Source organism: Gadus macrocephalus, chromosome 7 (assembly GCF_031168955.1).
Source record: "Gadus macrocephalus chromosome 7, ASM3116895v1".
NCBI classification, from domain to species: Eukaryota; Metazoa; Chordata; class Actinopteri; order Gadiformes; family Gadidae; genus Gadus; species Gadus macrocephalus.
The window spans coordinates 20,123,768-20,150,281 of NC_082388.1; the positions used below are offsets into that span (position 1 = coordinate 20,123,768).

Here is a 26,514-nt window from a genome sequence, read left to right on the forward strand (position 1 = left end):
ACGTATAGATGCAGACGGTCGGACCAGACTTCCTCCGTTTACCCCGACTTGTCAAGGAAATCTAAGCAGCGAAGTTATCTATAGAATACGGTAAATACATTCTGGTTGACTTTGTGGTTGTGGTGGTGTGCTACACCGGAGGGGAAGGCAAAATCTAGAACTTTGTTGTGATTTATACGTTGTTGTGATTTCAACATTGTGTATTCACTTTGAAAACAGTGGCACAAAAAAAACAAAAAAAAAAACCTGTCTTTTAGGATGAATCTCTGCTTCCAGTTCAGTTTGAATGCAAGCATAGAGTATTTCTATGGCTTCGCCATAATATCCATTATCTAGTATGGCATAGATATAATGAAGAAAACATAAAAAGCATAGCCTCTGGTCACCTTTCCATTTGGAGAATTTAGTAATATGTTCAGACTGATCGGTCATAGAAGACCGCTCCATGTCTGTCCGAGATAACCGCTGTAAACAAGACAATTGATTTCTTCATACTACTAGTCTTCTGAGTCATCGTCTTGCCATTTAGAAAACCATTATCACACAATGACAATAACCCATAGAAAGCTTAATCTAAATCATTATATTTGTGTCTATGTCTAAGACACAACTAAGTAGACTACATGTTTGAAAATAACATTATTTGAGTTTCAGCTGAACAAATTGGTAGAATAAATTGTATATTTATTATTTATATACATTGGTGTACTCTCCTTTCAACATAGATACCTTTCTAGAGAATAAAAAGTACAAGCAGGATGCATCCGTGCCAATGGCTGGTCTTTAATAACAAATCACCCTCCATAGAAAAGTGTGTGTGTATGCGTGTGTATGCTTATATATATATATATATATATATATATATATATATACACACATACATATACAGAAATGGTCAATTACTGTAAAGCAGTATTACATGGTAATGAGCCTGTTGATCCTAATGAGGACTCCATCTGGTTGGTCACGGCACCTGACCAATAGGCTACAGGCACGCCTCAGACTCCATCCAATAAAAACATTCCGTGGTTCATTCATATAGTATATAGGACTGTTGAGGTGTGTTGCCATTACACGGAACAATACGAATTAATGACTTCCCCTGCGCATGGGGGAAGGGGAAAAAGAAAAATGGTGGAAAATCAACTTCCTTTGAAACAAGACGCACATGGTCGCCGAGGGAGATAAATAGAAGGGGAATATTTGCTAATGGATACCAGTCCAACAACGCAAGTTCATTAATAACACGTAGATGTCCTGAGGGGTGATGGGGTTAGTTAAATCACATTCTTGCTTTTAACATGTGAGGCCTGAGAGGGACATCTGAATAGAATACACACAGGTAATTACAACCGTATTTTTCGGGGTCCGGGGAAATGGGCAATTGTGACGCGCTGACATTAACATTGATATTAAATCCTAAGAACGACACAAAAAAGGTGAACATGGGAAAACAAAGTTGAGGATGGAAAAAAATAAACAGATAACATTGCACCGTTCCCTGCCATGTGCCGTTTGCTGCTGTTGGTGGAGAAGTAGGAGACAACGTTGAGCCGTTCCCCCAGGTTTGACCCAAGGGGGCTGGGAAATGCAGTGTAGGACAGTTAATATCGTGTCAAGTGTTTGGACGAGGGACTGACCTCCCACCTCACTTTGAAATCATCAGGCACTGGATCGACTGGCCAACACTGTCCCAAAAGGTCATTGGTGGGAACACAAGCACGCTTGCACGCACACGCACACACACACACACACACACACACACACACACACACACACACACACACACACACGCACACACAGAACAAAGGCCAGGGTAGTGGGAAGCATCTGAGTGATATTTGCATCTACAGTTGAAAAGCACAAGTAATGGAAACAGTGGGGGCTTGTGTTTGAGCCAAGTCAGGTAGTTTCCAAATCAAGAGCTTTAAATCTCAGTTCGAATAGTGCTCCTCAGACACAGGATCTCGAATATTTTGCTTTCCTTCTCTATGTATTAGGCTTGTTATTTAGCATTGAATGGTATCACAGAGGTAATGTTCCAGTCCTGAGCGTGTTGAACCATCCAGAAACGGTTACAGGGTCAGACCTCACAAAGTAAACCCCACTGCTCCTTGGACTGACCGCCACCTGAGCTTTTAGCGAGAGAGGGCGCGTTTCATGCCATGATCAATGCCCAGCAGTTTTGTTGTGAGGAGAAGGAAAGATGACAAAATTATCATACGTGAAAGTGTCTGCTACAGTTGGGACCGGAGAAGGACCGGAGAAGAACAACAAACTAGGATGAAGGAATCCTCTAATGTTGTTCTCCTGACACAAAGTACAGCTTTCATTGAAGTGGTTGCTAATTTACTTTAGTGGCTTATAATCATTAAGTTATACATCATTAATGAAGTTAAAAACCACAGGTTCGGGGTAACAACAACAGCCTCTAATCAATCACTCAGGGATAATTTATTTGATCTATAGAAAAAAAGAAAAGAAAAAAAAAAGGATAAAAAATACTTTATAAAAGAAATAGATAAATAAAGGGCAAAAAAATAAAATATATATTTTCTTTGATTACTGACCCAATACTGCCTTAAACTGCATTATATTGAAGGAATTACTGTAGAAGCTTTACAAGAAGTGCAAATTGGTCATCGTCCCAGTATCTTTCCAATGTGTGTTGACGCTATGATGCATGAAACAGGGAGTCACACTGGGGGACCGCCTCCTTTCTTAAAGCAGGTCCCCGACCCGTCGTCACGTCCAGGACCCTGGAAGACCAACCCCGGGCCCCCCCCCCCCTCCACATCCTCCTCTTCCACTTAGCTCCGTCGCCGCCGCCGCCGCCGCCGCCGCCTCACTTGTCGGAGTTCTTGCGTGGCCTCCGGAAACTGGGCATGTTCTCGTTCAGAGCGTAGATGCGGCGGGAGAACTCCTCGAAGCCGGCGGCGTCCAGCTCCCCGAGCACCTGCTCGTCGCACTCCACGGCGACCGCGTGCTCCACCGGGATGCAGGGGTAGTCGTCCAGCCGCGCCCCGCCGCCGCCGCCGTGGCCACCGCTACCGCCGCCCAGCCGCAGCCCCAGCCCCAGCCCCAGCCCCGTGGCCTCCGTGCCCATGATCTCCTCCGCCTGCTCCACCGAGCAGCGCAGGTCCGGGCCGGAGCCGTCCGCCCCGCCGGTCAGGTCCTGTCCCGGGGTCAGCGTGCCGTTCATGGCCCCCGTCGGCTGACTGCCAGGCGCCGCCTGCTGCCCCCCCTCCTCTGCGAGGGCCTCCACCCCAGCCTGAGCAGCCGGATTCGGGTCAAAGGTGCTGCCGGTGGTCCCCGGCTCCTCCATCTCCCTTCCCTCCTCCATCGTTCCCTCGTTGCCTTGAACCCGTCGTTCGCTGCTTCCTTGTTGCTCCGTCGCCGCCACCACCACCACCTCCGCCGCTACTTCCTCCTCCCCGACACACTCAGCTGCCTCGTCCCCGGATCCCCCCCTGCCTCCCTGCTCCTTGACCTCCAGACCCTCCGACAGGGTGCGCAGTGGCGCGGCTGTGTCCAGGGAGGAGGAGAGGGGCTTCGGGGAGGGTTGCGTGGGGCCCCCGGCGGCCGCCGGCTGCTCGCCCATGGCCATGTCGTAGCTTGGCACGGCGCCGTCTTTGTACTTGAGCTTGTCCGTCTCCGAGCTGGCCCTCTTCCTCACGCCTCTCTCCGGGGAGCTGGTGTGGCAGGGGTAGCCCATCTCCGACATGGCCGACACGCTGAGCTGGGATTTGACCGGAACCGGGATGGCGCTGGAGACAAAGTGCTGGTCGCTGTGGAGGGAGGAGGCAAAGGAAAAAATGAAAAAGGTCAATTGTTTAAATCGCGAGGAGGATACATTTAAACTAGCAGGCCATCAATGGAACCCGTTGCCGGTGATATAACTCAAGATGTACTCAAGATGAGGGGAAACGCATAAATAAAATCGAAAACATACGATATAAAGCGTTTCAATCATCTGCGTGCATCGTCGATTCTGTGGATTGATGCAATGCAGTCATAAAACATTTGTCACGGGCAATGAGCACGGAGCACAGGTCCAGTCGAGGGGGAGGCCCCCGAGGGGCCCCTGAATCCCAGAAAGACCCCCCCCTCACGGACCTCATCTGTCCCTCTACCCCCCCCATTTTCCTCGACCACCACCCTAACGCCATGATAAAGTATAGGCACAGCTGCAGAGCTTTTACAAATCATTCTGTGATACAAAGGAAAGCCAACCATTTTCTCAGCCCCTGTGACTACATTCAACCCCCACCACCCCCCCAACAATTGGAAAGTTTGCAGAAGACGTCCACCCGAGCGTGCAAATATAACAGATACTAACTGACGAGCGACGTGGGACACACACAGCCCCACCCAAGCTGAATGTGAGCCATCAATCAGATTAAATAGGGGGTCCCAAGGTCTCTTTCGATAGGCCGGATCATGTATACCTCAGCAGTGTACTTAGCAGTGTGCTTAACCTCTCAGAGTAGCCAAAGCTCCAGAGGAGTTAGGGGGGAGAGGGGTCAAAGGTGAGGCAGGGCCCCCCCCCCCCCCTCTGTCCTACCCTGACATCCACATGTGACTGGTTAACCAATAGCATAGCAAGTGATGGCGCTTCCACTCATGTGATGCCAGTGGTTTGCAATATGTTCCAGTGTTGTATAAGCTCCCATACATCTTCCAGACAACAGCAGAATCCATCGATAAACAGCTCGGATGCCCAGCCTCAAATGAATTTCTCGGTATGATTTCCCCCTGCGATGCCATCAGATAAGTGCATTCCATCGTTGAGTTGAGAGAAGTTAGTGACGTCTGAACACTCAACACTCAGCCTTGTTGTGAACATTTCTGCCCTCGGTTTGTTTCTCCAATACACCACGGTCTGGCTTTGTAGAAACAGAACGCACAGAACCGTGGTGATGAACCGCACACGAGCACCGACGGACGCACACCATCAATGCTTACACAAGTTAAATTACAACCCATTGAATCAGCGAATAGAAATACAAAATGGTCGGATATTCAAGCCAGTTTCCAAACTAAGATTGTCGGAAAGGTTCCTTTGACCGTGTGACGTCAGAGGAACCCACATGGACGGCAGATGTGGTGGTGAGGTGCTAGATGCAGCTCGCAGAGAAGATTAAAAAGGTAAACTATGATGGAGAGATCCCCAACCGTCAGCACATGATGAAGGGGGGGCCTAGATACCATGCGCCCCTGTGACCCCGGGTTGAAGACTTTGTTCCGACACATGCAGGGACGTCAGAGGAAGCACAAGGGTTGCCTGTGTGGACTTCAAAGCACCTGATTGATGAAAGAGAAGGAGTGCTCCACGCTTTGGGCTACCACAGCATGGGTACGCCATCGACCCGAGGAACACCCGTTCCTCCCGCTCACCACCTCGGCTCAACCCATGGATGAACGCAGGACGGTTGCACGGCCAAGTGGGATTGTGTTCAGTACACGAGGCCAACGGGTTGCCATTCTGGGAATGCCCCCTCTTCATGCAGCCAAACCGATGACTGAATGTTCTGGTCTTGGCAGCTCGTGTCCATCATGACACATCGTTCTGAGGCCACAGTCAATAGAGCGTGGCCAGGCCTCCATTTAGCACAAGGGTAAGATTGAAAACACACTCCTCAACACCTCGGTTGATGGAGAACACAAAAATACTCAATGGGTGGAATAGACAGCCTAGATGTTTTTGCCCACAGGGACGCAATGTTTTGATTTACCGCAAACTTAGTGGCTCATTATGAGCACTGGGTCATAACGTCAAACAGAACACAATTAAGTGGGAAGGAGTCAAGAACATTGAGAAGGATCGAATTGAGGTTTACAAATGTGGAAAGGGGCGACCAGGCGTATGGGAATCAGAGAGGCTGAGACCATTGTTAAGGTCTTTGTGTTTAATAAAAAAGAGCATAAGTCTATTCTTTTGACAAGTGGATGTTCTCATGGTAACAGCACTGAAGCGATTACCCTTTATGAGGCAGAGTAACCAATGCCCCATTAAACTTGCTATTTAATTGTTAATTTGCCCCAGTGTCAATGACAACATATTACTCACTGGAGGGTCTGTTTGTTACACCGAGACGGATGGAAGCATTGGAGATCCTGGCTCAGAAACCTAGGGCAGATGCCTGCTCATACAACTTCTTTATGGCCTGGATTTGCAACAGGCAGTTAAAGCAAAGCCGCATTTCACCGGTGATCCAACATTTCTGAGACGTTAGGAGTAGATAGTAAATGAGCTCATTGATAAGATGTACTAGAGCCTGCTTAATGCAGCAGGTCCTTGTTACTTTTGAGGTATGGCCACTATTCCACCAGTGGTGAGCTGCAGACATATTCACACCCAACATGTAAGGAACAAACAACACCAAAGTGCCCAGTGGACGGCTACACAGCCCACTGACTCACCATGTCCTAGAAAAGCGTAATGTTTTTTAAATGAGGCCTCATCCCTGGTGAATGTTCCTGACAAGGCTTCCATTTCATAATTGAGGTCTCTAGCCAAATCTTCAGGCTGAACACCGGATATGTGGAGCCAAGAACAGGGTTGTACCTCAAACAGGCATTTCTTTGATCGCTTCTCCTTTCTGTTGCTGAAGACAAACCTGGTGCACTCAATGTAAAGTCTGGGAATGACGCAAGTCAAAATCATTCCTAGGCAGGCATAACGGACATAAGAGACCATCCATGTGCAAAGCCCTGCAAGATGCCAGGATATTGGGCCAAAACAAACACTACATGTTAACACATCATTTTGACTTAACTAAGATGGTCTAAAATGAAGTCACCAATATAAAAAGGATTTCATTATATTAACTACACGCAACAGATTGAGGTCTTTGAAGGTAGTAGTGTTAAACTATTTGATCTAAATCAACACAGCAATGCATTGCATTCTTTTAACAACATCCAACACCTTTGTCATTTAGACACATGCCTTTCGTTTATCACTGCTAATAAGGTGTAGTCAGACATGATGTATTGACGGCAGCAGGTTGAGGGACTAATCAAAAGCAAAAAGCAAAAATATATTAAAAAGTTAATGGAGCAAAAGTGGGGTTTTGTTATTTTTGCTGATCAGTGATGAATGGGGCCAACATCAGTGGTCTATAGTATTAGGACTGTGAAGTGGTCTCTGCAGTAAAGTCAGATTTATAGTTATGGGGCATGTTTCTCCGAACGTATGCTGCCGAAAATATACGAGCTGCATTACTTCCTCATCCCTTAGGGGAAAGAACTATGTTCAATAAGACACACCCATGCATATGTACAAGGCCTTACACACATACGCACAATTTCCCTATTAGAGTAAACAAAAAATTCCAAAAAGAATCGTGGACATTGTGCATACTTCAAAGGACAATTTGTGGTCACAGATATTACTTCTTATCATGCACTGACGAAGAACCATCACAGGTCATGATGTCGTCATTTAACTTCTAAAAATAACATTCCATTATTTTTCTACTTTGTGCTCCGCCCACAAAAAGGGGCAGTAGGTAAGATGGATGAACTTTTATTTGAGTGTAATTAGTTAGAAATGACAGCCTCCCTACATCCATTAGTGAGAGAAATGTGCTGCGAGAATTTCCGTTCTGAGTTGACTGCGCCTGCTCCCTGCTCATATCTCTGGGTCCTGGAATCCATCTTGCCTGTCAATCCCAGATGCGTGAAAAGCAACACCTCAAAATGCCTGAGAAAGGCAGGAAGGGAGGGAACTTTACTACTCTCGAATCTTACCTACACCACCTTTCACATGGTAATTGGGCTGTACCGATTCTCAACAAATAAAATCATGGACCAATCTGACTCGCTGCGAAAGATTCAAAGACACGTTCACAGACTGACGGCTCTTGGCTGCGGTTCGGGAAGACGTCTTCATCCCTTCCGCTCTGGGCCTTGAGAGGCACAATGTCCAGACACGGCTTAGACATCGAGCGTCTCTGTTGTGTTTCCGCACCACACCTCTCCTCCCCCTCAACCCTCTCCTTTGTGTGACGGCTGGGCCGCGAGGCCGTCTGAACCCGTGCCAGACTCCAGGCTTCAGAACGCCGAGTGGCAGGTGTGTGGAGCACGTTGAACTTGTCTTGTTGTAATTCCCACCAGACTGTTCTGTTTATGTAGACAGGAGGTTTTGGGTAGCGTCTCTCTCTCTCTCGTCTCTCTTCCTCGGTTAATAGATTCGCCATATAACCGCCGTGCTATGTCCTTCAGAGTCTGGGAGACGTACAAATAGGACATGCGATCCTGTGCCTCCTTACACTGTGATGTGCAGTGACCGAGATTGGTTTCACTTCTATTTATGTATATTGGTATCGATATCAGCTTTTCAACGGTCATGCTGAAGTCGGCACACCTCTTGAAGTTCAGTATTTTACAGCGGTCACCAGGATGAATGGAATCACTATGATCCCGAAGACTATTATTGCTGGACACATATCCATCCACTTGCATAGGGCAGAGAAATAGCTGGACATCAGCTGGACATGAGCATGAATGCTTGTTCACTGCCTGCCACTGCCCTAACCTTCTTATAGGGATGTACTAGAAATAGGATATCAAAAAGTTAATCAAGAGTTACTTAGTTTATTTCCAAGCTAGGTGGAAGTGGTTTGAGATGATAAAAGATGAGGGAAGAGCTCATGCACGGCTGTTATGGATATGAAAACTGCATATTTCAGCAAACATTGTAACGACAAAATATCCTGGCCCATCTCCTTGACCAGTGTTTTTGCCAGGGCTTTCCAGTGTTGGAAGCAGTACATTAATAAAGTCCTCTTGGCAGAAGGCTGCGTTGCCTCTTCTCCTGGCGCTTGTAAAGGCAGCAGGCTTTCAGTTCTTCCCATTGCTGCTGCTGCTGAAGCTCTCGAATGAAGCGTGCCTTTTCAAAATGCACATAACTATGTATGAGCTCTCAAACAACGTTGCCCCCAGAGTTTGGAAAAAGTCTGACTGTGGTCAGACAGCCTGGGTGACTGTGATCTGCCACCGGTTATATCCCCTCTGGGGGCCAAGTATCCGAACCACATGCAGATCTGCAGTCGGGACGCATGCCAACCTGCGCGCGTCGACCAGAAGCATGTGTTCCTGCCCGAGTGTGACCGAGTCGGGAGAAGGGGAAGGTAACCGAGAGACTGCCGAGGCTCCCGGATCAACACAGAGCGCCTTTTGTTCCCGTCCCCAAGGCCTCGTCGTCGACCGGGAGCGTGGCTGTGGCGAGCAGCCGTGGAATTGCTACACTTCACTTTACTGCGATGTGCACACATAGACACACACACACACACACACACACACACACACACCTAGCTCCTCCCCCTTTGCACCGGGGGTAGACGAGCCAAGGCTTTCATCTAATCTCACTTCAGGCACCCCCACTTCCCATTTGGACTGAGGTGGGGGTTCAGGGGTTGGACTTGGACGGGGTTGATTCGAAAAGGCCCGGGCTTTGCGTGGCGTCTTCCCTTTCAAAACAAAAGGTTATTCAATTAACGTGTGCAGTACACATTTTCCCCTTTGCTGACCCCGGGAGGAAGAGATCAAAGGCTAGACTTCCATACGGCGGCGGGCCGACGCTGACCGACTCCCGAGGTTTAACTGTAGGGTTACTCACGGGCCAGGAGACTCTACCGGCAGTGTGAGCGGGGGATCTAAGCATTCCACACCGCGGTACAAAGGCCCGCACCCAGCCACCGGCGCTCACCTTATTGGCGAGGGCAGAAACATTTTGGAGGCAGGGGTAGAAAAGATTGTTGTAAAACAAGTGGCGAGTACAGAACGGACACTCGAGCCGCCGGATCTCCAGAGATTCCCCCTGAACGAGTTTTGCAGTCGGAGCGAATCTGGTCACATCGCAGATGTTGCAGAGGTTTGATTGATTTAATAATGGAAAGGAAAGGCACCGGGAGATCATTTATGCATGCCAATTTGTTAACTTAACATCAAGGTTAAATGTACCTGTACCTGTTCATGTAAAATAAATTTAACTTTATCATTGTACTGTTCACTCATGTGTAATAGGTTACCATAAGATTAATTATTAGCATAGAACACTCAGTAATAACCATTAATTGCCAATTTACTTCTGTCTATAAAAATGAGTGATTTAATGTATCAACTATTGCGAGTGAATAGTCAATAAGGACACGAGTTGATGTGTTTCCATCCACTATTGCCCCCGGAGACTCACCATCTGACCAGCAGGCCGTGCTCCAGGAAGTTCCTCAGGTTAGGCAGCGTTTGACTCAGGTCTGGAGTGGATAAGCCGTGCTGATATCTCAGCTGGAAGAGAGAGAGAGAAAACAAGAGCTTTAAAACCCACACACACGGTCACATCTATTGAACAGTATCTTAACCCCCCCCCCCCCCCCCACTCCATACTGTACACTACAGGATGGTCACATAGCAGTGCATCATCACGTGAAGACGGCAGGCAAGTGTTCAAAACCTCAGACGGGGCTGAAGTCCAACATTTTTGCAGCGTGAGATCAGCCTCTCTCTCCCAGCCATCAGACTATTACTCAAGCGGGGAACACACAACAGTTATTCCTCCCTGATAAGGGGCGACTGGGCTAATGTGTGAGGTGTGTGGGGGGAGACAGGAGGCGCAGGACGCTGGGCTGCGACACATGCTCTCTCAATGTTTAAACGGTCATTTGATAAATACACAATGGGAACAGATGAATGATTATAGAGTAAACCCCTAAAACAGAAAACACAGCGCGACTTAGCCTCTATCTTATCTTGCGGTCGCGGAATCAAGTGTAGTGGAGAAAATGGAGCAAACGAAACAAAAACAAACAGCGCCACGGCGACAGGCTGCCCCTGGTAACGGGTGGGCTCTGTAGGGCCGAACAGCCTTGGTGCATCAGGCCTCACGTTCAGAGTATACAATCTCCCAGGACCCTCTGTCACACACTTTCTCCCCGCCAGCTCACATCTGGTTTCTTTACAACAGGGGCACCACGACCGCCACGACCGCGCACACACACACCCACACACACATACGGACACACACACAGTCATAGCTAGAACGGCGAAGTGACAGGGGCATGTGATTCTGATTATGAAGGAAACAGAACAGCCAAAAGTCTATCCTCTCACTGTTAAAACATCCTGCTAGCTCACACTCTCACACACACACATATATATAGAGACATTATGGACCAGTGGTATCCATTTTTCTTTGCTCACGTTTATGTGGGAGACAAATGTTTTTTAAAAGGAGCACAGGCACCCAATCACAGTGCGTCCACACAGTTGGGTTTCCTCTCTGTCAGGGATGTGGCCCAGTACATTGCGGTCTTTGTAAAGCCTGATTAATGCCATGAAGGGTGGCGTTAGCTCCGACACAGACAGTCAAGCAACTGCCAGAACACATAAAGGCCAGATGTGTGTGTCTATGCGTGTGTGTGTGTGTATGCGTGTGTGTGTGTGTGTCTAAACGTCAGGGCTTTAATCCCCGTCTATCTGAACAGCTGCATATGTATGCGTGTACATGTGTGTGCGTGCGTGTGTGTGTGCACGCGGTATGAAGGCGTGTTCACATGAACTGTACTTTTCATACACATGTCGGTAGAATATGTCCCAGGGTGCTTCGGGGGTGTGCACTGCGGTCGCGTGTTGCCTCCCCCGTTTCTTCCGACCCACGACCGTCGACGGTGTTATCATTCCTCCTATCTTCGACACAGCAGCGCTTTATTCAGGAGCAGACCAGATGTGGGGGAGCGGGGAGCCGGCGTGACACCTCAAATCTCTGGGTGTTGAAACAGCGCGAGCAGAAATAGGACGACACAGACGCGCATTCATCGCCTAGAGTAAACCCGCTCCGACCCAGCGCCGGCCATGGTCCTGTCCGCTGTTGCCGGTGGCGGCAGGCAACACAGGCCAACATCAATAGTACTGGCGGTTTGAGGAAGGGAACGGACTCCACCGTATAAGGGCTAGGAGAGAATCCCACGGAAGTCTCAACAAGTTATTTAGCCGATATGAATCATGTACAAACAACGTAAATATTATGTCTTGGGCAAAGTGAGACTATATACACTGGACATACCTTGAGATTTTCTTTTTGTTAAGGCGAGCCATGGAGCCAAGTCAAGGAGTTAATAGATCTTCTGATGCCACTTGCTGAAGGACTACATGATGGGAAGGTGTGTGTGGGACGTTGCTGCATGCAAGATAAAATCCTTAGATGATCAGGACGTGGTGCGAGAGAGAGAGAGAGAGAGAGAGAGAGAGAGAGAGAGAGAGAGAGAGAGAGAGAGAGAGCGAGAGAGAGAGAGACCAAGTGTGTATTTATGCGTATCCTCAGTATTGTATCTCCTGTGGTTAATGAAAAATACGTTATAAGGGTTAAAAAAACAGGTGAAGGATAAAGACAAGGTGAGAGGTGACATCATTGGGCTGTCCCAAAGAGGAATCTGAGATGTTCTCGTGAGCAACGCATGTGCATATTGAGAGGCATAGGGAAAGGATTGCGGCTGGCCCCAAGACCCTATCAGGAAAATATTTGCGCTATGGTCTTCTTATGTTCCTCATTTATTCACCTTCTTTCAATCCCGGACAAATACACAATAGGCCTTTGCCAAATCTCTGCCACTTTGCGCCACTAACACTTAAGCTAAGTGTTTGGTTGGCAGCAGCAGCGCCATCACAGGCATTGGGCTAACAACGCTACGCGGCTCCGATATACTTTATTGTAATCAACAGTATTAAACACATCCAGAATGTTTGGATGGATAGCGGGCTGTGGGAGGGTGTGACCAAGAGCTCAGCCTGCCAGACTATCCATATTCATGCGCTGGTCTGGCCTCGCTGGTGGAAACCACCTTCGTTTCATGACTCGGAGCAGAGCAGTCAGTCAGGGCGGGGGGGCTGGTGGTACTGGGCTTTGGTGGCGCTACGTGGGTGTTGAGCAGGAAGACCTGTATCCTTTTCATTAGCTGACGAGAAAAGCAAACCGCTTAAACAGTCGCCCTCTTGTTCGCAGGTTGTGCGAGACAAACAGTCAAACATCAATGTGTTGGTGCGTGTCATCATGGGAAAACCAGGCTTAGGCAAAGTTGTACGAGACATTGAAATGGCGGATTACTTCTGCGTTCGCAGGCACCACGAAGGATCTGCAACGCGAGTTAGAAAACAAACGGCTCCTTGGGAGGCTGCAGTTCCCCTCCTCTGATCCCAATTAGTTGTTTGGGTTTGTGTCACTTTTGACGAGGTGAAAAACAAGACTCATCCAGAGAAAAATCGCGGCTACATGAGAAGTTAATACTTGGATAATTCCGAGCACATAACATACACAACAAATGTGGAGCACCACTGTATCAACAACCACTGGTGAAATCATACTAATTGCTCCCAATCAGACCACATGAGACAGCTTGTCATTACACATTTCCCTTCCACGCATCACCCTGAAGAATGCTCGCTGGGCCAGGTTGCGTGCTCATGTACACGGTATGGAAGTCCACTTCGACCTAGCCACAGGGCTCTTTGTAATCGAACTAAACAGATTGTGGCGAGAAATTCCCAGGGCCCATTGATGGCGGCTGTAAGGCGAGAGGACCGAGCCGAGGTAGGGCAGGGAGGGAAATGGGGGGGCAGTGGGTCTCTTTCTCATGATGCCTGCTGAAATAGATCCATCCAGGGTTCCCCGTCACTGTGCACACCTTTGTGCTCGGTCCCTCCCTGTATACGCTGGACCATTCACCCCAAACCGACTGAGGTGCACACTTCAAAAGCTTTTGGACGGGGGCGCTAGAAATGTGCACATCTGTTGCGTCTGTTGTGCAAAATAAGAAGTTTGCAATCAAGCGGTGTTGACCAAGAGATCTGGGTTGCATCCTCACCCCCCCCCCCCCCCCCCACCATCACAAAGAGCCAGAAGAATGTTGGATTGTGTACATCGCGGGCCCTGCCAATCCACTGGGTCCCTGACCACATGTAAACATACCACAGCTGACTAGCGCCAGCGGGAACCCGTTGGTTTACAGTACATGCCACCCATCATTTGACAAAACCTGTGTGCTCTCGCTGAGCTCTGTGGAGTGGCTAAACAAACACAACGAGGCTCATGCCACGTATTACTGTTTCCCCGTATTTGTCAGTACCAATCACCCTCAGGCCGGGGGCCAGGGATGCTGGACAGGCCCCGGGGCTTTTCAAAGCCCATCGCTAATAACCCAGGCTCCTCCTGGGTTCTTTGTTTTGTTCGCTGGGAGATCCGTGGCTTGTCAGCAGAGAAGTCACAACAGCTCAGAAAGTGTTGGCTATTAGCGTCGTTTGACAAGCGCTGGTCCGTCCGTGTTACCTGGAAATGGGGGATACCGCGGAGACAGGCGACCACGGACGTTTTTCCTCCAGAGGGTTCGGTTTCACGCGTGTCAAGGGGTCAGAATTCTCCAGAAATCAAACTTTTGCGCATCCTGTCCATGTCGGCCGTTATTTCAATACGATTTACAATCAAGAGTGCAATTGCCCACCGCTGTAAAGAATAGACAAGGTACATGGGTCTAAGCTTATCCCGAGAGAGGATAATCAGGGGACCTATTAGGTTCTGTGTCTGATTGCTAAGAAAAGTGCTTGGCCAGGTGTACTGCTTTCCATGTCCCTGTGCAGAAATCCGGAAACTGGGTTTCAGAGCCAAAATCATATGGTGGACACAGACGTCGGACTCTATAGATTGGAAACATGAACAGAAAATCCTAGCTGGGGACGTTGCCTGCCACTTACAATATTTCATTTTAGGTTACCGTGATTGAGACATAGATATAAATGTACAAGAATTTATTATCCGAAATGACAGTAGCAAAACTGAAGTGCATCTCTGTTAAAGAAACAAAGGGATAGGCCAACGACCCGTTATATTATACTTCATTATACTATACGTTTTGACAAGAAGAGACGTTAAACTAGACCAGTTGAGAGCTGAACCTCATCTCGTTACAGCAGAAAATTTTCAAGGAGACAGTTTATTAAATTGTGCGAATGGATAAAGCTTTAAGAGGGGTAATTCTACAGTGTTCGGGCTACATGATGTTCACTTGAAGCCTTTGTAGCAACTGTTTTACAATGTTGGCCAAGTTTGTATTTGCTGTAATAATTCATAATTGCTAAAAAATAAAAATGAGGTGACAGAAATTGAAGTGCACCCAGATTTGAGCTCATGCGCACATTTAAAATTATTAATCGAAAGTCTGATTTGTGAGATAAAGTATCTCAATAACCTAAGCCTAGAATTTGACAGCTGGCTACCATATTTCCAACCATTTTATACAAATCAAACAGCAAACATCTCATTGAGGCGGATTCAATGTCATTTGTATACTTTCTTTAAAATTGGTAGTTATTTATACATATGTGATTTATTCACATCTTCCCAACAATTACATTGATATCATAGCGGTATAATAGATCCATTCAAAACCAAGCACGTCTATACAACACAGTCCAGAGCTAGCTTTCAACAGTTTGTTGGCTTGTGGAGCAATTGTCCCTAGTCATCCATTAATGTCTCGGTCTTCTGTTTTGCCATGGGTAATTATGTGTTCGGCGCTGTGATAGGTTGAATGTTACATTACTTGGCACAATAAAGCTCAATAATCATGTTGTGCAGAAAGGAATATGGAAATCAACTTGATTAATGACCACAGCGTTTCATGTGTCTCACAACATATACATATACAGCTAGACCTAAACGTTGCACAAGACTGTTTATGGACATCTGATGCACCAAAACAGAAACACAAATATGCTAGCTTTGAGCAGTTTCTTGGCGCAGAATAAAATGCCACAGTCATTATCATCGTGCTCTGAAACCAACGTGAGAAAAGAGGGGTTTCTAAACAAGACAAAACAACATCTTTCTGAATTTCTGACTCAGAAGAATTCCCTGTCAATTTTGACATGTGGCATAAATTACAAGACGTATTAATAATATTACATAATTATCATAGCTGCGTCTATATTAATTGTTATTGGCAAACGAGTTGAAATGATTTAATTGATCGATGTAGATGTCACTCATTTTGAAAAAGTATTTGTTAAGCCTCTGTAAAATGTGTTTATTTAACTTGGTCTACTCAGAATTTGCAATGCATAAAGTCTTGTGGTCCTTTCACTTAAAGCTAAGATTAGTTGGAAATGAGAAGCCGTTTGGTTTAAAGTTATTGCCTTCTGTCGGGTCCCTTAATACTATTGCTATGGTTAAGCAGATCGATGGCCACTACCTGACCATGTAGTTTGTTTGGCCTTTGGCTACAAGGCAAAATCCAATATCATCTGTGGTCTGTTGCCGCAGTTGATATTTCAAAAAGTCCCATTTTGAAACTACATAAAATACTCAGTACTGCGATACTACTCCCTTTACTTCAAAACTCCAATCCATCCTTTCTCCCACTACTGATATTCTGAACTCTACGTTCCCTGCAACAAAGTAATACAACACAGGTGTGGTGCACTCGCAACAGTGCAGGCCCAAGTACGCCTCTGATTTAAAACACATTCCTCCCTTGCTTTGCAGGTTGTTACTAATTCTTGAGTATCGTATTGCCGCCAAATTCAGTCAACAGATTTACATAATTAGGTGAGAGGGTTTTGTAAGATGAATGGGAAATTAAGTTAGAGGGACCACCGGTTGTTAGGAACCAGTTTTATTCCCCGCTGACCCATTTCACAGCAAGGGGATGAGTTGAGGAGCTGGATGGCCCTTATATATATATTGGTGGTGTGTTTGAGTGCAGGCTGCTGAACTGATAGAAGCCACCGGTACTGGTGTGCTATAGTGACACCTATTGGAAGAGCCGTCAGTCCTAAAAGTGGGTTAGCCCCTCAGGCCTAATGACCCTCAACCGATGTAACACTAGAGCCAGCTCTATTACGGTCAAGTAACTTGACACTCGGCATGACCCTGGCAGTGAAGTCACAACAGCAAGGTAGACCTCCTGTTAGCATTGTGGGCGTGCAGCACCATCATCAATCCTCCTCTTCGGGCCACCGGCAGCCCTCAGAAGTGGCGTTTAGATGGGCCAAACCTAGGAGGATATGCTAATGGTAGACTTTGAAGTTTCAAACTCAAAGCATACACTGCTGGCTTTTGAAGAAAGCCACAATGTTTCACAGTCTACATGGCAAATGGTGCACATCGGGGTAAACACGCTACGTGTGACCGGTCCCTGTGAGGGAATAGAAGAGGCCTGACGCCGGTGTAGGCATGATGAGCCTGTTTGGCATGTATGGATTACTAGAAATGATACTAAATAAATGCATAAAAATAAACAAGAAGTCCAATTTGACATTCCTTTTGAATGACAGTGCCAAACATAACCATTAGAACGTTATGCGAATCCGAGCCAAGTCCTGATCAGTCCGTTTATTATTTGGAAGCAGCTTTTGTGGCATCACTAGGGAAAGTTATTATTTTCTTAAGCCTGTGTCGAATTTCAACAAGTTCTGTAGGAAAACTTTGCGGCGAGGTGGGTGAATATATATATTGTGTGGTCAGGTGCCCATCTTGGCCTTGAGCTGACCACATGTTCTCTCAGTCTGCCTCACTTCCTCTCAATGGGGACATTGTTTCTTTTCCGTTTTCTCCTTTTCATTTCATGGAAGGCTTTACGATTTGGTTTTTGTATTGGTATCACTCGGGGGTCAAGGGTCATAGGGAAAGCCTGGGATTGCACACCGCATGCATTCCTCCCCATTGCCTAGTAACCAGGAGCCTTTTCAAATGTGCGTGGTAAAAGTGGAAGGCTGGGAGCTCCCTTTCCAGTTACATTCATGGTTGAAATATATGGTGTTCACATGATGATCATAAGGTTTAAAATTAGCCATGAACCGTCTGATGCATGGATGCATCAAAAATCCATCTCAAAATACCCCTGATACCACAACACACTTACTAACCACCAATAGTAACTGGACCACCACATGCCCTTCCAGAAGCAAGCGAAGAGAAGCTAATTGATTCTTCCAGAAAGTTCCACTATCCACTCTCTCTGTGTGTGTGTGTGTGTGTGTGTGTGTGTGTGTGTGTGTGTGTGTGTGTGTGTGTGTGTGTGTACGATTTATGACAATACCAAGAATTTAGCAGCCACTTTCAATAAAATCTGGGGCATTGTCACAGAGCATTTGATACTTTGGAGAGTACAAAGATCAAGCTGTTTGGATATGACAATACCAGATGAATGAAGCAGTAAAAGTGTAAAATAAAACCGATCAAAATGGTTTGTTCTTCAGGGTAGATATAAATCTGATTTATATGGGGAAAATTAGTTGGGGGCGACTTAAAGAGACTGTACAAAAACATACTAAATTAAAGAAAACAAATTTTGCAACTCAAAGACAAATATCCAAGACTTTACGTACTTACAACTCAGAGTGTAAGTGTGGGTCGATTCTATTTGTTACAGTGATTAAAGGCGAGACTAGCATAACACTACAATGTACGACAAGAGCCCCTGAGTTTCCTTTTCCATCGCCCCTGGAGTATCAAATTAGAAACCTGTCACACGGTATGGAAGACTATAGGCTGTGTCCGGTTTACTTTGGAGGGCTTTTAGCATTCCCTGGTCATCTGGGTTTGTTCAACTGTGACCCTGCTCAGTGTTAAGGACATAAAAACCTGCATTGCAAACGTGCTCGGATCTTTGGCTGCAGAAATAATAATGATCCAAAGGAAGGAAGGAATTTGCGTATGATGGATGAGAATCAAAAGGTAATCTGTACAATGGTTTATCATGCAATACTTCAGTTTTGTGTCTCCTGAAACACAATGTAATTTCTATCATATTTCAACCACTAAACGATGGACGATCAAAACTCCCATGCTGTGTGCATTATTAATTTCTGAAGCAAATCAAGAAGGCCTCATCTCCGAAGAGACAAAATGTTCTGAGATCAAAAGACATGCCGAGTTTACCTTGGTCTGAACCTAGGAACTCTACATATCTAATAATAACTCAAAGCTCGGAGTTTGCTTGCCTATCTTACAGTATTAGTTTCATTTTTTTTTATTCATCTCTTCACAGACTCAGCCAACAGTCAAAACATTTTAATGTGAGCCTTACAATACATTCCCCATTCCAGACTGCACTGCAAATCCAGCCTAACAAATCCCGGCATGGGCAGACAAGAGAACCCTGTTATATTGGTTCTCCCTGAACTGACACTGATGCAGGCGAAGGTGTGGATCGGCTTATGAAGATTAATTTATCTACCTACGTCATGGAGCACCACGGCAAGTGCCTCGGAAGGATTTATGCATCTCTTTTTTTTCTTTAAGAAAAAATGTCAAAATGGATTATCGAAAAATGTAACTAATCCTTTAAAGGGGGGAGGGGGGTGAAACAAAGCAAGCCATGGGAAAATAGATAAATTGAATGATAAATGAAAAATCGAAACAAATCTCTATAGTTCTTTTTAACTGAGGAAACGTGCCCCGAGACTCCCTCTCTTTCCCCAGCATTCTTAGGGCAGATAAAGATTGTTCCATTAATTCAGCGCAAGGAAAGAATTGCGAGGTTCCGTGTGTGGTTTATAACAGTTTAATGAGTTGGAGATGGGCCACCTGGGAACAAGAAATTGTCCACGTCTTTATGGAATGGGAATTTTCTAAAAATACTGTAACAAATAGGGGATTTACAGCTGATACATTTGGGGCACTAGTTAACTTAATAAATCATTGTACAACTTTGAATTCCCATTAGGGGAAAACATTACGTATTTTTTAGAATTCACAATTCATGTGAATGTCCTGGGTGTTTGAAATATCCAACTGATATACAGTTAACCAGTAAATCCTTAGTTTGATTGAAAATTGAAAGGAAAAATGCCCCACACTTCTACCAATGCTCATAAGAAATTTTGGGGTGTTTTGTTAGTAATGTTTTTGTTAAAGTGCAGTGGAATTAAAACCAAACAGAACAGGGGAAGGACCAGTGAAACTATTAACAGATATAATTGGAAATGTAAAATTACACCCTGTTACACCCAGATAAACAACCTTTCTTTATTAATCATAGAAAGTTTTCACCTGTGAATATCTTTGAAACTTTGCAACACGTCCATGACCCAAGTGTTAGGTTTGCATTGCGAGCAGACTAGATCCAATAATAACGTTAGGGTGGTGCATTAGCTGAGTTATGGCGGCACATGTAGAAAACAGAGCAGACCCCCTTGCGGGCAGAGGTGCGGCACATAATTCATAGCAGGGTTGCTGAGAGGTGGGGTTCTCCAGCCACTGATTTCCCACAGCTCAGGAAAGACACTTTACTCCCTTCAATCTAGTGGAACGGGTGAGCTTACAACTGCAGCAGTGTGGCTGAAAGGACAAACACTGTAAAATGGAACACGCGTTGACATAATGCTGTATAATTACAGCACATGTGCTTCGGTTTATATTTAGACTGGGCATTGTTCGGCTTACTGCAGAGGCGAGAGCGCTAATTATTCCGGCGCAGACATGTTTCACCTTAAAACTACTGGTTTCCATGGCGATAATGTCAACAGTGACATGCGTCTCACATCAAGAGCCACTGTTGTTTTTCATGGTATGCGTTCATTAAAACTATATGGTAGCTAGCTATACAATTTCTGACTTAATTTCATGGAGTTGCGTGTGTTGGTTGAAGATAAAGTTTATAATTATCTTTAGACAAGAAGTTTTATAGCTTGACTTCCGTTGCCACCATGCTTATCTCTCCTTTTGCCGTCTCTAAAAATAAATACCTTGAAATAATTCTGAGCAAGTGTTGAGGCAACCGCAAACATACCTATACTTTCCTGCAAAGTGCTAAGATAATATAACTTTGCATCCTCTCTTCACACTTTGTTATGTCTTACCTTGTTCGAGCCCCATATCCTTAGGACTGCAAAAATCTCCTTCCTTTAAAAACAAAGATTATTCTAATTCTGAACCACAGCCTACTCCAATTACTCTCAAAGACTGAAAAAAAAGACCCAGAAAAGAGTCCAAAAATAAATAAAGAAAACAGCCCTCCCTATGTGCTTCCTTTTAACACGAGCCTGTGTTTATTTAACCGCTGCTTTCATTAGCCACTTATCCCCTCCTCTTTCAATAACCGTGAAACCATTATGCAGGGCCGAGGAACAAGGGGCCGGTGCTCATCACAGACGCTTCATTAATAAAAAACCAAGAGGGCCCGGCCATGGCAGAGCGACTAACCGCCGTGAGATGACAGTGAGGCCTCTGGCCGGCCATTCTTATCCTCTCACCCTGCCAGCGGTAATGAAGACTGACATCAGGGTTGATAAAGAGACACCCGCCTGTAATGAGGTGAGATCCTACTTGACCGAAGAGGGAGGTGGGGGGGCGCCTGACATTTTGAGAGCAGCACTGAGTTAAACGTTGTGGAGGAAGAAATAAATGACTGAAAATCACTTTCCTTCTTTCTTGAGGGATGAGTCCTGGCAAAGAGCTCTGTAGGCCAGTGTGTGTGTGTGTGTGTGTGTGTGTGTGTGTGTGTGTGTGTGTGTGTGTGTGTGTAAAGTCAGATGAAAAGCCTGGCGAGTGGTGACCCAAGAGGCCGTAACGAGATCCACATTGAAAGCAGAGAGGGTGCTGCTGAGACGTGACTCCGAGCCAGGATGGTTGATATTTTCGACCAGATGGGGCCAGCATTGTTTTGTTCCAAGAGCTGTTTCATTTCATTGAGGCAGAATAAATGTCTTTGCCGATGACGCAACCACTCTGCCCCGAACAACTGTATGACAGCACCCAGGGTTTTGATGAATTCACAAGAAAAATCTGTTTGGCCAAAACAGCTGACATAAAATATATTTGGAGCCGTCCTTCTGCTGGTTTACATGGCTTGAGTTGGAGCAGAGCTAACCTCGGCCAGACCCTCATCAAAAGGAAAAGAACAAAAAAGCTGCTAAGCAGATCAATAAATCTTGTCTTTCTGACTCGATTCAATTTCTTCTGTACACGCGTGGGAGAAACAGAACTCAACAATGATATGTTGTAGGTTTTGCCAATTTAACACATTATGAAACAGCTATGATAAGATGAGATAGATAATCTTAATTACTCGGTCATGACCTGCCGGGAGGCCTTTCATCTTTCCCGCTATTTATCGGGCACTTATTCTTCACGTCAGTCTTTAGATATTACTATATGGGCCTGCCTTTTGAAGAGGATGCACGAGAGAAAGCAGGGTTATCTGTTACTGAGAGGGATATTAAAGGGCTCTGTGTGGGCTTTCGAACAGTGGTCTATGACACAGTAGAGCTGACTCCAAACAAATAGGCCCCTGGCTCAAAATTCCAACCAGCTGGAAAATGCAGCCCGGCTATTAAGTCAATGATGGAGAGGAGCAGCCAAGTATTCCTGGACACCCAACGCACCAGACAATGCTCATTTTCTTAGGCTGTACAAGCACTTACAGACACATTCTAATTAGGTCGTTATTATCATAAGGAAGGAGCAACCAATAAGAACTACCCAAGAACAAGTATGTTTTGAACGTATTAAACATACTTTTCGTGCATATCAATCTATGTATCCATTTTATTTTAAATGGCCAACTGATTAATTTACAGAAATATATTCCTAGAAAATGATTAAAATAAAAAGTATTTCAACCTACTGGGTCACAATCAATCATGCAATTTTGACCTCCTAATAGTCTGAAAAAAGTGTCCATGGCTCAAATAACCAATGAAACACACACACACACACACACACACACACACACACACACACACACACACACACACACACACACACACACACACACACACACACACACACACACACACACACACACACACACACACACACACACACACACGTCTTTGCTTCCACCCATATATTAAAGGGGGAACTAGCTCCCCGGTACCTCTTTGCTGTGACAGACAAAACCCCAACTACCAACCTCCAAAACGTGGAAATTCAATTAAAGGAATTTAAGTGTTTCATAAAGTCAAAGGTGGCTGTCCAGAGGAATTCCCATAAAGTCTCTGGGGCTGAATGGCAGAAGACTGACAGGCCCGCTGTGTACACATGCACTAAACTGGAAGCCACCCAGCAGTGACATAAGTGCAGTCACAGAGACTCTCTTAAGATTGACAACTGCCGGCCAATAGCCCGAGTAGCCCAAGGCTACCCCTTCCTTGAATCCATTTTTGAAACAAACAGTGAACAGGGGTAACAAACACAGGGTAAACAAAAACCATACAAGGAAGCGTGGCGGCGAACGTTGGGCTCACACAGAACCACAAGGAATTCCCCAAAACGACTAGACTTGTATTATCAGTTTATGGGCACCAGGTAAAAGGGTTCTCCCACTTCTGGTTGTAAACGGGTTTCACCAAGAGTGGTGCCCATAAGTGGCACTGGACGCATTATGTCGCTAGCAACAGAGGGTTGTGATGGAAAACAGGAGCAGACAGTCTGAGAGGCTATGAAATCCATGGGCAGGATGAGGAGTGTGTCGCAACTGGCATGGGTCAATAGTTAACTGGTAATAGGGAGACTCCTAAATGAATGGGATCTTGTTCCCAACGCCGTTTACAGCAAAACAAGAATAGCACTTTCTCTCGACAGCTATAATGCCAGCGTCATTGGAAAACAGGCCAATGAAGCATCTTATCCTCTGCTATGCGTTGTCCATTATCTTACCCGCATTAGCAAGCAGGACAGAAATGTGCTGCAGGTGGTTTCATAGCTAATCGTGTCTCAAGACATTGTTTCCTATAATTTATCACCCAGCAACCATCAAAATGTTGCTTACTGTGAAATGTCTTTAGAACATTGGCACCACAGTAACGGGTATTGCTGAATGGCATTTAGAGGTAATGAAAGGGGTAAGGATGCCAATTTCAAACTATGAATAGATTCCTGCTTACCTGTTAAACAATTATGATGTAACTTAACAAAATAAACTGGTACTGATGCAATGGATGACGAAAATGAATAGATCAAAACATAACACGCACATTGGTGTGGTTGCATGTCAAATTTTGTCATATAGCAATATATATATAGTTTGTTATGAGACAGTCAAATTACCACCGTATGTTGTTATGTCACACAAGAACACTAGCACTGAATGATGTTATTTGACATATTAACATCACATCATGTATAAAAAGTTAGCATTTGCAATGTATATATAATCCAAGCCAGTCCCCTCTCAAGGCAACATTGACTTTGCCGTCATGTACTGCGAAATATAGACCCACATACCGTACATCCAGGTCCTCTGTGAAGCCAAAAAACTGCTCCATCTAATGGAGCAGCTTACTGTAGCAGACACTATGTCTTGTCATTATCCCACAAGCATGCTGCACATTTTATAGTAAAACTTAGGACTTGAAATGAATCCATCCGATCGAGTTCTACGAAGCTCAAATAGGATAATCTTCTTCTATTAATCAGTCAAATGTGTTTGAAACCAGTAAGTCGAGTGAGGCCGACTCGGTACGGCTGTATTTCCATTTATTTGACCCAGTCACCCCCCTGCCAGAAATAATCCTGTGCTTGAAATGTGATAAATACAGTAAACTAACACACACCGTAATGCACACTATGGTGTCGGGAGTGGAGGCCCGGTTGCGTAAGCGGGACCCTGATGGCATTCAAACATGAACCACATTGTGTGGTGTCCAGGTCTACAACCCACCTTGTAGTAGATGTGAGGGGACGATTACATGTTCTACTTGTTGCCATATGGAAGCTGACACTTGGAGCTTTCAGCTTAGGGCGGTATTTTACCACGCTAAAACAAAAACAGACACGCTTAAGGCCTCAACGGAACCTCGTTCTCTCATTGGTCCTTTCCGCTCTTCCTGTGAGAGGTAAATGCTCACTTTTTTCTACCATGTTCACAAAGGGACTCCTTCCCCACCCCCCTGCTCTCCGTCTCATCCATTATGTGTTTTAACATATAGGGTTCCTGGACGGTAAATGGAAAAGTGATGTTGCCTCCATGGAAGGATGAAGAAGGTTAGAGGGACGGCTGTGCAGGCCTGATCCCTTCCAGGTTTGGCTGTCTTGGGGTAGTCTTAGAAGCTGTGACCAGAGGAACCATGGTCCAGGGTTCAGATAAACAAACAACACACAGAGGGATGTATTGTGATTGCCGAACACAGGACTGGTTTGTTAGGGCACGGTTTAGGCAGAGGCACTTGGCCATGGAGGAGGTGTGTTGTTGTTTAGGGCGAAAAAACTGGAGACGCAACAGCCATTTCTTCCCTTCTTTTTCTGGCCTGTTCCCTGGACTGTTTTCAGGGTTGAGTCATGGACCGCAAGCCTTGGCCCAGACGAACCAAGAGACACAGGATGATTCTAGGGGGAATTTGGAATAGTCATTTCTAAAAGTGGGCCACTTCTCAGAAAGATCCTTGGAAAGAAAAACAAAAAGAAAGGAAAACCTGCTTGGCAGGACACCCTCCCTTGTTGTTTGTAAGTTCTGCTTTATTTCTGGTATCGATTTATATTTACTCTCATACCGATCAGGACATTTGCCAAGCTCTATAGCCTGCACATTTTGCACTGCACTGGAAATTCTACCAGGTTTACCAGGTGCGTGTGTGTGTGTGTGTGTGTGTGTGTGTGTGTGTGTGTGTGTGTGTGTGTGTGTGTGTGTGTGTGTGTGTGGAGGGGGGTTAGGTAAACCTCACGGAGTACCAGCCACCTGCCAGTATGCGCCAGAACTCGAACCCCACACTGCCTATCACGGTGGAGGGGAGAAATTATGAAACTAATCAATCAGAGACCAGACGATGCTTAGGGGGACATGTTGGTACAAGAGGCAGGACACTGGGGTAAGACTCCCCTACTCTTGCGATGAGTGTTGTGGGATCTTTAGTGACCACATTGAGTCTGGACATCGGCTTAACATCTCTTCCGAAAGACGTTGCTCTTCGACAGGACATATTCCCTGTCTCTCTCCTGTCCCAGGGGCCTTGTGGATATTACCGAGGCCAGAGGGATGGGCACCCCCTACTGGCCCTCCAAAACCTCTGCAAGCACACATGTCTCCAAGCCACAGATGGCCCAGGACCAGCCCTGCTGAGCTCCAGAGAAGCCAGTATTGCTAGGCAGGTAGCCATGATGAGGTGAGGTAACCCATAACAATGTGTCTCCTTTTGGATGTTCTATATACATATCACTGTTGATGGAGGAAATGATCGGGACAATTGTCAAGTACAATATTGACCCTGGAAGAACAGAACCTGCACAAATGGGGCTAATATTCTTAATCCCTTTTGTCTTCTGACAATATGTCAATCTCTACTATAGTCCACATGGAATTCACTATCTCAATATCAACATATCTGCAAAAACATTGAAAACTCAAAAACCGTTAAAAGACCATTGAAAATAATGGTCTCCGGGGCCTATTAAAGTCCTTGACTCCACTAGTCATGGCTTTTGTGTTCCACAGAGATTTTGGTGGAGCAATAGCCCCATAGTGTTCCTTTTCTCTGTGCCTTGTGTCTGCCACATATGGTTACTATTGAAGGACAATCACATGA

At 45.7% G+C, this 26,514-nt stretch overlaps 1 protein-coding gene across 1 annotated transcript in view; it reads right to left on the reverse strand.

Annotated features, from left to right (window-relative positions):
* Window positions 1–1,352: 1,352 nt before the first annotated feature.
* uvrag (UV radiation resistance associated gene) overlaps window positions 1,353–26,514 on the reverse strand; it is a 73,867-nt gene continuing 48,705 nt past the window's right edge. Inside the window, exons 14-15 of the mRNA XM_060057273.1 lie at window positions 10,202–10,293; window positions 1,353–3,788 (exon numbers count right to left, since the gene is read on the reverse strand). Coding sequence (XP_059913256.1) covers window positions 2,846–3,788; window positions 10,202–10,293 — 1,035 coding nt within the window. The 3' untranslated portion in view covers window positions 1,353–2,845. The remainder of the gene's footprint in view (window positions 3,789–10,201; window positions 10,294–26,514) is intronic.